Here is a 12509-nt window from a genome sequence, read left to right on the forward strand (position 1 = left end):
GTTTTAGACTTTTAGTGCAAAATTGGTAAAATAAGAGAGAGGTAAAGAGAAAAAGTAATTGAAATATTGTTAGTGGGGAATGAGTCACACATCATTAGAGAGAAAATAATTTCTAAAATTGGAAAGTGTATATTCTTGTGGGACGGAGGGAGTACATATTTTTCCTAGTGAGATAAGAATTATGGCTTTCTATTGTGCCTATAAATAGAGGTGCTTCCTCATTGTAATATCATCCTGAAAATTATATGGTGAAATCTCTAGCTTAGCATAGCCTATAGACGTAGATACACGTCGTATTAAACTGGTTAAATAATTCTTTATGTTCGTCTCTTTTATATTGACGATAGTCTATACAATGAAAATGTGGGATTTGTAAAAGGAGGCTAAAAACATGCTTACGATAGTTAGTGAGTGGATATTGATACTCCATGAAGTTTCCTCTTCTGGCAAAAGAGGAAACTAAACAATTAAAGAGAGTAGTTAATTAAGTTGAATGAAAAAAAGCAATCACTCTTTGACAAACACTTTTTTTTTTCAAAACATTTTAATATCATCAATGTTTATTGTGTGTGAGTGTATGACCCCACAAAGCACTCAAATTTGATGCCTTCTCCACCTCTATATAAACTCCCCTGGCATTCCTCACACTCTACACCAACATTATAAGCTTACACAACATTTCTCCTTACCCAAAACACACACAAACTTAGTAACAAAAAAAAATACTTACCATAGAATGGGAACCGCCGACCACGTGGACACGTACGCCGGCGCCGGCGGCACCCACCGCGTGGAGATCCCGCCTCCGCAGCCGTTCTCGGAGTCCTTAAAGAACACACTGAAGGAGACATTCTTCCCCGACGACCCCCTCCGCCAGTTCAAGAACCAGCCACCGCGTCGGAGACTCATCCTCGGCCTGCAATACGTGTTCCCGATCATCGAGTGGGGCCGCCACTACACCCTCGAGTTCTTCAAGGCCGACCTCATCGCCGGAATCACCATTGCCAGCTTGGCCATTCCTCAGGGAATCAGCTATGCCAAGCTAGCCAATTTGCCACCCATTCTTGGCCTTTGTAAGTTTTTTTTATTTATTTTTAATATACATCCATTTATTACTTTGTTTTTATTTCTTAATGTTAAATGCGTGACATAAATATATATAATGATATGTGTAGATTCAAGCTTTGTTCCACCGTTAATTTACGGAGTAATGGGGAGCTCGCGGGACTTGGCCGTTGGCACGGTGGCCGTGGCATCGCTGCTCACGGCTTCCATGCTTGGCGACGTCGTGGACGCGCAACAAGATCCGCAGCTTTACGTCCATCTTGCCTTCACCGCGACTTTCTTCGCCGGCCTCTTTGAAACGGCAATGGGAATTTTCAGGTCACTATTTTTTCATATACTATTATTATAATACTTGCATAGCAATTTATTCAGTCTTGTCTCATTCTAAGTGACACAATTTCTTTTTTGAAATGTCATTGTAAATGATATATTTTTAAAAATAGAAACATCACTAACTCTACTTGTTCCATCTCTTTTACTTTATTATGTTCACTTTACTCACAAAACAACACCGCATAAAATCATGTGTCGAATAAGAAATGTTCTACTTAAAGTGGGACAGAGCTAGAAAATGTTATGAGCCATGTGATTTAAATGCAAGCACTACTTATTTTAGTAATTATTTATGTATGTGATAAAAAGAATATTTAATTTGTAACATATATAATTTGTGACAGGCTGGGATTCATAGTGGATTTTCTGTCGCATGCAACGATAGTGGGGTTTATGGCCGGAGCGGCGACGGTTGTGATTCTGCAACAATTGAAAGGCGTTTTAGGGCTTGAACATTTTACTCATAAAACTGACGTCATCGATGTCTTACACTCTATTTTCACTCAAACTCACCAGGTATTTTTATTTACTATCTCTCTCCTCAATTATGTTAGCATGTGTATATATGTTTATATTTCTTGTGTGAATGGAATATGTTGTTCAAAAATCTATTTGTTGCTACTATATGTGTGCTCATTTCTATAGTGAAAAGAGTCTTTTCCTTTTCTTTTTGGCTTTGTTTATTGGGTTGGTAGATAAATTTCAATTTTGGCAAAGGGGATTGATTACTAATTAATTAAACAATTAGGTGTTTCTTAATTTTTATATTGCCGATCATATACATGCGAAGTAATTGCATGCGCATGACAGAGTTTAGATTCTTAATTAAATGCTAAAAAGACATTAACTTAACATATTCTTATTACACGAGCATCAAAGACTATTAAAACTTATAGCGCTAATTGGCCATTTTTTTTCTTATTAATGGGTCGAGTGAATATATTCTGTGTGTACACGCACATACATAATTCCTTAATGGAGATTAATAATTGATTAAGATAGATATTCGAGCTAATCTTTGTCTTTGATATCATATATTCTTGTCCGATATGAAAGAATTACATTGATATGCTTAATTAGCTATTTTTGAAAAATCAACTTAGATACATCTCTTTAATTATCTCATCTTTAATGAATCTCTGATCACTGCCCCATATTTATCAATTTGTGTTGAAAATGACTTTTGATTTCTAGAAAAATCAATATCACTTATTTATTTATCTATCATAAAACTAAAACGTGGCCACCTATATTATTAATGATTTGGTTGGGTCTTGTCATTCATGGTATTTGTAAATCGTTTCGTTTTATATAGGGGTGGCAAAATGGGTAGAGGGTAACGGGTAATTTCTATTCCGATCCGATACCCGTCGGGTATTGGGTATCCGCTACCCGGCGATAACGGGAAATGGGGCGGGATCGGGTAGTATGTTTTAGAGTTTTGCGGGTAGCGGGTATACCCGCTACCCGCACGGATAAACTCGTTAGTCCCGATAATACCCGACATTATTAGTATTAGTTATATACAATCTTTTAATACTTTATAGAATCTAAGTGTTCTAAGAGATTTTTTGAAACATTTTTATATTCCAACGAATATTCAGTTAAAAACTCACCGAAACTAGCTATAGAGTTTCCCCTCACTTTTATTCTTAATCTATTCAAAGCTTACCATCAAAATTAATACACTGAATTAGTTAGGAAACATTGTCGGCTATAAGGTTTTTTCAAATTTTCTATTTTAGTTAATTAGTAACAAATATTTTATGTCCCATAAATTTATTCTCTTATAATTTTATTTTCGGGTCGGGTACGGGATACCCGACACGGGTATTGGGTAATCTCGATATGTTGCGGGGCGGGTATTGGGATAACAAATTTGGCTGAAATTGGGTACGGGTACCCGACTTGTCGGGTACGGATACCCTAGTTTTATATATACATATTATGTTCATAGCAATAATCAATTGTATTTACAATATGTTTTTTCTCATTAAATATAACTATGGTAATTTGCAGTGGAGATGGGAAAGTGCTTTATTGGGATTTGTTTTCCTATTCTACCTCCTAATTTCGAGATATTTTGTAAGTTCATCTCTCAACTTTTAGACTTAACTTTTTTTTCCATTATATGCAGTATAATTTTATCATGCCACTTTTTATTTCTGTTAAAATCAATATTATTCTATTACTACTACTAAAGAAGGTTAATCGACAGCAGTCAAGCAATGCTTGGTAAGAAAAAAGAAGAATCATGTAATCTCTCCTAAGAGGGCCCACACAGCTAGTTTACCAATAATTCCTTCACAAAAAGTTTGCTTAGTATTAACAAATTTAAAGTTGAACAAGATTAGCTTTAATAATTAAAAATTTTCTAGAAATGTTTGCAGCTAGAATGTCAAGTGTAGAAATTAATTAATTAGGCATGGCATGATCCCACTTGTTGGTACAAGTTTTGAAAGGAAAAATAGTTATAAGAATAAATGAAATTTACAGAGCAAGAAGAGGGCAAATCTATTCTGGATATCAGCAATGGCTCCATTAACATCAGTGATATTGGGAAGCCTTCTTGTGTACCTCACCCATGCCGAAAAGCACGGAGTGCAAGTGGTGAGTCCTCTAATATTTTCTAAATTAATTGAATTAAATAGGAAGATAGGTTTGGATAAATTAATAATGTTGGTTGTTTTTACATGCAGATAGGACATTTGAAAAAGGGAATAAATCCAGCTTCATTTATGGATCTCAACTTTGATTCAAGATATCTGCCCATAGCAATCAAGACTGGCATCATCACTGGCATCATTTCAATGGCTGTAAGTATATTTCTTTTTTATTTTTTTACTGTCGTATTGGCTATCATATCTATACACATAATACTACAAAGTAGTAAATATTTTTTATCAGTCTTCAAACATAGAAAACATGGTTTGTTTTTATTTGCTCATTATTTATTTGGACCACTTGTCATTACTCATTAGTGTGCCTTTAAATGGTCCCAATATATGGCCTATAGTGCGTCAAGATAGCAACTTGACTATTTGTAGCATTCTAAACTAATGGTTTCTATTGATCTTATATATCAATATAATTTATTTAAAATATAATATGCTTGTGACGATGATGAATAATTATTGGGGAGCAACATTGACAGTTAATGGTGCCCTCAAATTGAGGTTTTATCTTTTGGGGCAGTCTAATCAATTATCTATCCATTGTCAAGTCTTCAATTATTCAGCCTTAGTAATCCAATGCAATGTCTAATTACATATATTAATTTAATTACCACTTTTTAGCCTGAGATGATTTAAATAATGGATTTATATTTTGGTTGACAGGAGGGGATGGCAGTGGGAGAAGCTTTGCCATGTTCAAGAATTACCACATTGATGGCAACAAAGAAATGATTGCTTTTGGAATGATGAATATTGTTGGTTCTTGCACCTCTTGCTACCTTACCACAGGTAAAAAAAAATAAAAAAAAAATACTCAGTTCGTCTCATAAAAATAGGCACTAAACTGAAAAATCCCTATTAATGGTTTGAAAAATAGGGCCGTTTTCTCGATCGGCTGTGAACTTCAACGCGGGATGCAAGACGGCAGTGTCGAACATAGTGATGGCAGTGGCAGTGATGGCGACGCTACTTTTCCTGACACCGTTGTTCTACTACACGCCGCTAGTGGTGCTGGCCGCCATCATTATGGCGGCGATGCTAGGGCTCATTGACTACGAGGCGGCCATGCATTTGTGGCACGTCGACAAATTCGACTTCCTTGTCTGCATGGCAGCCTATGTAGGCGTCGTCTTCGGCAGCATTCAGATCGGACTCGTTCTCGCCGTAACCACCCTACCCTACCCTACCTCCACACTTCATTTCAATAATTTTAGATTAATAATCAATACTAAGATTAAATTTTATATTAATTGACAGATTGGACTTTCGGTATTGAGGGTTTTGTTGTTCATAGCAAGACCAAGAACATTAGTTCTTGGAAACCTTCCTGATTCCAAGGTTTATAGAAACGTCCATCATTATCAGCAAGCACAGACAGTGCCCGGAATTCTCATTCTTGAAATCGATGCTCCCATTTACTTTGCCAATTCCAACTATTTGAGAGAGAGGTATCTACTTATTAAATAATACTATGCTAGTACATGAAATTGAGATTAATTAATTGTATGAAATGAACATGCTTCTTAATTTTTCTAATTGATTTTTTTCTTGCCATCTTTTGTTTAGGATTTCAAGATGGATCGACGAGGAAGAGGAAAGGATCAAATCCTGCGGTGATACAGGATTGCAACACGTTGTGCTCGACATGAGTGGTAAGTATACTAAAATTTGTAATAAAATTGAGTTTTAAGAATTCTATGCTTAATTGAAAAATGTTCTAAATGATTTTCAGCTGTGGGAAACATTGATACAAGTGGGATTAGCATGATGGATGAGATTAAGAAGATTATTGATCGAAGAGGGCTAAAGGTAATCAATTTTTATAAATAAATTAATTTAGAGTAGGATTATTTAAATGAAAATAGGTTACTTAAATATGATGGGGAATTTGTGGAACAGTTGGTGTTGGTGAATCCAGTTGCAGAAGTGATGAAGAAGCTTGAAAAATCGAAATTTCTGGAATCATTAGGAATGGAATGGGTCTTCTTAACTGTGGAGGAGGCTGTGAGAGCATGTAGTTACATGCTTGACTGCAAACCACAAGATTCTGAAAAATATACCAATATTGTTTGAGTGCATTGTAATACCCCAAACCACGCTGTATATGTATCTATTACATCCTTGCCTAATTAATTCACAACTGCACAAGTTTAGATGTCATAAATTTCACTAATTTCCACTCTTTGTCTCGTTTCTATATATATATATATATATATAAACTACAGGCAAAAGTCATACTAATAATAAAGTGAACTTTACTAAAATTTGAATTTTTTTCTTACACTACTAGTTACTACAAATGTTTGACTTAAGCTAGTATCTATTGTACTACTACTTACATACTCCAAACTGATGATTATAGTCGATGATTTTTATATTTTAAAAAATTTGATATTAATTTTTAGGATTGTAATATTATGAATTTTGCATTATTGTTTATATTCTGAAAATTTTGGTGCTTTCTACCGCACAAGTAAAATAAATTCGAAGTGGTACTATAATGTTATTATTATGAAGTAAAAAATGGATAAAGGCCAATATATTGTCAATTTGAAAGAGTAAAATACTAAAATGGCAAAATATATCCATCCAAACAAAAATTTACTTAAGGAAAAAAAAAACTGAAGAATTACAAAATACTATACTGCAATTTATCTCTCTGTCGAATTGCTTTGTATATATGGCAATTAATCTTTTTGCATCACAAAATTACTTATAATTAAGCTTTCGTAACAATAACGCTTTAGACAATTTTCAAACTCACAACAAAGCTACGATGCATTGATGATGAAATAAAATACGAGAATTTATGCTAATGAACTAAACATAAGCAGAGCTATTTTGTGACCAAATTTACAATGCTTAATATATATATATATACGGCCACAAAACATCTAATAGAAGAAGCAATTTTAATCAACAATGTCTCTCAATCTTTAACTGCTGATGGCTGAACGCAAGCACAGAAATTCCCTTTCTTACGCCTCTGGCTCCCTCTTCCCCCTCCGTACAGATAATCCTTCAACAATATTCTCCGTCTCGTTTCAGACATCTTCGACATCCCGTCCTTCTCGTCGTCTAGTTTCAGCAGCACGAACTGCAGCTTCTGTACTTCCAACTGTATCCTCCCAATTTTCTCAGACATTCTACGTGCTTGCTCGGACACTCTCCTCCTCCGGGCACCTTCCTCGCCTTCAAAGTCGAACGAGGACTTTGAGTCCGAGAACGACTTGTCATTGATGCTCTTCATCAGCCTGCCGTTCAGATCAAACAGCTTCATCACGGACATGTCAGCTTCATCGAGCTGTCTCTTCAACGACTCACATTCGATCACAGCTTTGCCCCGCTTGCCCTTCTCAGTGACCTCGAGTTTCCTCTTCAAGTCCTGGACCGTGATCTGGAGATTTGCCAGTTTCTGAACGTCGGAGTCGAGCCTCTCCAAGACCTTCCTCTTGTTCCCTTCTTGTATGGAATCAGTAGATCTTTTTGAGATCTCTAACTTGTCCACACTCAAGTCCACATCGAGTGCATCAGACGAGGCCCCAAAACCGCCTTTCTGTCCCCTCGTTGATTTAGAACGACGAAAATCAGAGGTCGCGGTGGTGGAAGGAGGAATGGTTTTGTTTGACTTGCCAATGGCGAGACCCACGGTGCCATCTGGTTCTGCAGTTTCCCATAACTCGACGATTTGATCGTCCACATCAGCGGCTTCATTCTTGCTGTATCGGTATGAACCATCGGAGACCTGATCAAGAACGATATCTTTTGTCAAAAGTGCACTATCTTCCATAGTGATTTCGGACGTAGGTCTCTTGTTTCTTTGATGCTTCCCGCTTTCAGATTGCAGTAGCTCGATTTGCCTCGATGATTGTTCAAGCTTGGCGTGCAGATCAGTGTTCTCGTGAACCATTAGCTCCTTCATCTCGACTGCTGCCTTCACAACCGCTTGAAGCCTAACCCGTAGATCATGCAAGTCAGAAACTGGCGCCAACACTTTCTTGTCTTCATTATGAATGCTTTTGGGTGAAATGTCAGTACTGTGAGCACCCTGAAAAGATCATATAGCAGAACAGAGAATTAGCTAAAAATGTTTAAAATAGAATAAAAGATACAAAGCGGTATACTACTCTATGGACCTCCAGAGACAATCACCATTATCACAATCAAACTTTCTTCAGAAATTATAGCAAAAGTTAACAATCAAGAAGTCTTATCATTTGTGATTCTTAGTCACACAAGCAAATCTTAGATTGCATAATTCTGAGACTTGATATGCCATGACTAGTTATAGTACTCAATTCTAGGAGGGCCACCGTATTATCATTCCAGTCAGCCTATATCTATCTGGCAGAAGCAAGCAATAATATGGGTAGAACCGTAGAAGTATACCTGAAGGCCTCTACTAGCAAGTAAAAAAACCTTCTCAGGGAAAAAAAAGCAGAAAACAAATTATAAACCAGCCTATTTAGCACAAGAAATCTATGCAAAACGGAAAATTAAAAGTTACAAAAATCCAAAGTGAGGCCACACCGACATTTCAAAATGTTGTCTAACTGAACAGAAAGGTAGCATTATCAGATTAGAGTAGTTGCTGAAAATCAGAACAGGCAGTTGCAAAATATTTCTAGTGTTAAAACTGACCTGATAATCCTCATTTTCAGGAATTTGAAACTTGATGTGTATAACAGTTTGGTCCTCCAGGGATGAAATGCAGTCCTTCAATGATATAATCTCCGGTCGAAATGCATCCAGTTGATTTTTGAGGCCTTCATTTTGATCGATATAGCCAAGGCATGTGTCATGGAGCTCATAAAACTTCTGCTCATAGAGAACCTGACAGATCATGGTGTGTTGCAATTGACCAAAAAGTGAAGCAGCTTGAGCCTCCAAGTCATTGATGTCGTTGATTTTGCTGTCCAGCTCCAAATGCAATTTCTCTTCTCGGAGTTTACTCTTGTTATTATTATCTTGCAATACCTGCAGATCAGATTCCAGTTTCTGAGTTGCTTCAAGCAAGAAAACATTCTCCTTGCTCAAATTGTCACTATCTGTGGACAGTTTGAAAATCTGATTCTCTTGGTCATCTCGAGCCATTTTGACCTCATTGTATTCCTTCTGAGATCTTCAACACTATTACTTAACTCTGATTTCTTTTTCTCAGCTAGACTTATCTTCTCTCCTGCTTCCTGAAGTTCTTGTGCCATCTGATTCAAAACTTCCTTTCCATTTTCAATCTCAATAATCAACTGATCTTTGACTGTTGCTATAGCCTTGAGCTCATCATCTGTCTTCTGCAGCCTCTCCTTGAGATGAAGATTCTCGAGTTCTGATTCTTCAAGCCTCCCCTCAGCCACGCTCAACTTTCCAATAAGAGCATTATTCATCACATTAAGCTTATTGCGATCATCACCAAGATCTCTTAGCACCCTAAGTTTCTCATCAGCAAAGCTTTGGAAAATCAAGTATAAGTTCTCAAGAGCTAATACTTTATCACATAAGACATAATTTTCCTCTTCCAGGACATTACGCTTTTCCTCTGAGTGCACGATTCTATCCGTTAAGGATATTTTCTCCTCAGAACACTGTAGTTTCTCTCTTTGTAAGACCTGGCAAGAATCTTGCATGTCTTTAAGCGCTGAGTCCAAACTCTCAATCTGGATCATCAGAGCTTTCCTATTGTGGTCTTCTTCTCTCAATTTTGACTTTAGTTGTTCATTCATCTCTAGAAGTGTAAGGGAGTCGCTCTGTAACTGTAACACCTGCTCGGCCTTCAGCTTGAACTCATGCTCTAGTTTGTCCTTTTCCACCTCGGCATTCTTTGAATGTAATCCCAGTTGCTCAATCCATGTGCTAAGGACTGAGAATGCAACACACCACTCCAGATTTTCTTCATCAGCGCGACACATTGATTTCTTTAAATTTTGGAGTGTACTTGATAGCTGGTTGATGTAAATCTGGTCTAGTTCCACATTATCCGTAGACACACAATCCTCAGCAATGCTGAGAACCTTCAACAACTGGCGGGTCCCTGACCTCAGAGTACTAACATGATCTGCCAATGATCTGATTTCAGACTGCTTTCTGAGTTTGTCATGCTCTAGCCGTGAGACCTCCTTTTCTGATAAACTAGACTGCTCAAAGAGTTTCTGATTCTTTGAAAGCAAGGAGCAATTGGTTTCTTTCATCACCTGAGCAGTTGTGCGCAATACAAATATCTCAATTTCACTAGCTATGGCACTATCAAGCACATGATCGAGTTCTGTCTTTTGCCGTTTGTGTTCTTCTTGCAGAACACGCATCTCAGATTGAATCTCATTGAGTCGAGCTTTGTCAATCTGAATACTGTTTGAATGTTCTTGCTTCTCTACATCCAATGACACTTGCAGCTCTTCAACTTTTTGAAGAGTTGATTTTTTCTCGTTTTCTAGATGCTCACATCTTCCTTCAAGTTCTCCATGAAGTTTCTCAAGATCTACCAGTCTTCTCTGAGTCTGTTCCAGCTGAGCAGTCAAACCGTCATTTTCACTTATCAAATCTGCCTTCTCATTAACAAGCAACTGACATGAATCTTCCAAGATTTTCGATTTAGCCTTTAAAGCTTCAAGCTGATGATGTGCATCAGACAGGGAGATTTCTAGAACTGTGTTGTTTTGTGAGAGTTTTTCCAGATTCTTGTTTGTTTCCTGCAACTGTGTGGTGAGAGTCTCCTTCTCATAGAGGAGAGTAGCTTTCTCTTGGATTAGAGATTGGCAAGATTGTTCTAGTTCTTCTATCTTTCCTCTAACAGCATCTAGTTCAGCATTCAAATCAGAAAGGGAGGTCTCCAAGAGCGAGTTTTTTTCGAGAAGCTGTTCCAGGATTTCCAATTTCAGTAGGAGAGCTGCTTTATCAGTACTTTCCCTGTGGCAAGTTTCTTTCAGATTGGAATTCTCATCCTGCAATTCCTTCACTGACAAGCCCAAGGATTCTGGATTTAAGCCTACTTCATGCACCTGGTCCAAAACTGAAAGGTGCTTCTTGTTCAGTGCATTTAGTTCCTCTTTAAGGCAATAAATCTCTTGCTGCAGTGCGTTTCTCTGGTCAAGCCTTAGCTCAACTTCCTCCTCCAGTTTTACTGTTGATTCCGTTAAGCTAGAAATCTCACTCCGCATATCTTGTATTGATAATGCAGAAGATGAGTTCAGCTCATCAAGATGCTTGTTCTCCTGCTTAACCTTTAGAACCTCATCTTGCAAACTCTGATTTTGGGTCTCAGAAACCTTCAAAAGTTGAGCCCTATTCTGCAGCTCAGAAGCCATAGATCGGAGCTCCTCCTGAGTGTGCGCATGCAAATGCTGTAAAGTCTGAAAAGCAGTTTCAGCATCCACAAAGCGCAATCGCTCTTCTTGTACGGCTGCCCAAAGTCTTCCCAGTTCCTTCTGCTTCTCAGTAAGCTCTTGAGATTGAGTTCCCATCTTTAACATCAAAGATTCCAACTCCGAGTGAAGAGACTGGTTTGACCTTTCCAACATCAGACATTGCTCCTCGGCACCTTTTAGCTTGGACACTCCATTTTCTATCTCCACATTGAGGTGCTTAGCCTCCTCGTGGCCAATGTGAGTTTCTGCTCCAGACTACATATTGTCACCAAGCATTGCTGGTGCTGCAGAGCTGCACTTTCCTTTTCCTCGGTCAATTTGGAGATTGCTTGTCTTAGACTTTCCACTTCACTTTCTGCTTTTTCAGCTCGCTCCTTAAACCCTGAAGAATTTTCTTCAGCAAGACGTAACTTATTCTCCATGTTTGATATGATCTCCAGTGATTCTAGATACTGATTGAGAGCAGCATCCTTCTCGACAGCTAATACATCCAGTTCACTTCTCAACGATTGTGCTTCAACTTCAGCACTATTAGCTCTTTCACTAAGTTTCTGAGCATCATCCTGAGTAGTAGATACAGTAATCTGCAGGTCAGATATATTTGTCCAAGCATTTTTGGTAGTCTTGAAGCTTAGATTCCTTTTCAGCTTCTAATGTCACCAGAGCTTCGCTTAATGCAGCAACTTCAGTATCAGCTTTATTTGCATGATCTTTTAGCATACTGAACTCCTCTCTGGTTCTGGAGATTTCAGTCTCAAGCTGTGACAATTTATCCAAAGTTTGTTGATACTGAATAAAGCCAGCTTCTTTTTCGGCTTCCAGTTTGGCAATGGCTTCCTTCAATGCTATTATCTCCTTAGAATCACTTTGTCGGTCGTATTTTAATGAACTTTTATCATCAGCATGGTTGTTTTCATTGCTAAACACATCATCCGCCTCATCAAAATTCAGACCTCTCCTCACCCGCTCAACTTGCCCAAATGAACTAGGGAACGGCTTTGAAGTCCTTTTTCTAGTCCCATTATCAGAATCATGAGTGAACTCTCCAATCTGTTAGACAAAACGAGAATCAGACAAA

General features: G+C 37.7%; 1 protein-coding gene and 1 pseudogene across 1 annotated transcript; one reads left to right on the forward strand and one right to left on the reverse strand.

Moving 5' to 3' along the window:
• The first annotated feature begins 666 nt into the window (after positions 1–666).
• On the forward strand, positions 667–6237 carry LOC121788406 (sulfate transporter 3.1-like). Its single transcript, XM_042187084.1, has 12 exons — positions 667–1073; positions 1176–1383; positions 1743–1914; positions 3418–3483; positions 3895–4008; positions 4098–4218; positions 4740–4862; positions 4951–5237; positions 5331–5521; positions 5640–5725; positions 5806–5882; positions 5973–6237. Exons 1-12 carry the CDS (start codon positions 737–739, stop codon positions 6144–6146), a joined length of 1956 nt encoding a protein of 651 aa, XP_042043018.1. The 5' UTR covers positions 667–736; the 3' UTR covers positions 6147–6237.
• A 587-nt stretch (positions 6238–6824) lies between these two features.
• On the reverse strand, positions 6825–12481 carry LOC121788408 (annotated as a pseudogene).
• Positions 12482–12509: the final 28 nt, after the last annotated feature.

The sequence above is a fragment of the Salvia splendens genome, unplaced genomic scaffold (genome assembly GCF_004379255.2).
Source record: "Salvia splendens isolate huo1 unplaced genomic scaffold, SspV2 ctg1033, whole genome shotgun sequence".
NCBI lineage: Eukaryota > Viridiplantae > Streptophyta > Magnoliopsida > Lamiales > Lamiaceae > Salvia > Salvia splendens.

Excerpts from the sequence above, each read along its gene's own strand:
- LOC121788406 (XM_042187084.1), top strand. The coding sequence starts at position 737 with ATGGGAACCGCCGACCACGTGGACACGTACGCCGGCGCCGGCGGCACC. Across the intron at positions 4,219-4,739 it reads CATCATTTCAATGGCTGTAA|GGGATGGCAGTGGGAGAAGC; the intron begins GTATATTTCTTT and ends GGTTGACAGGAG. Across the intron at positions 5,883-5,972 it reads TTGATCGAAGAGGGCTAAAG|TTGGTGTTGGTGAATCCAGT; the intron begins GTAATCAATTTT and ends TTTGTGGAACAG.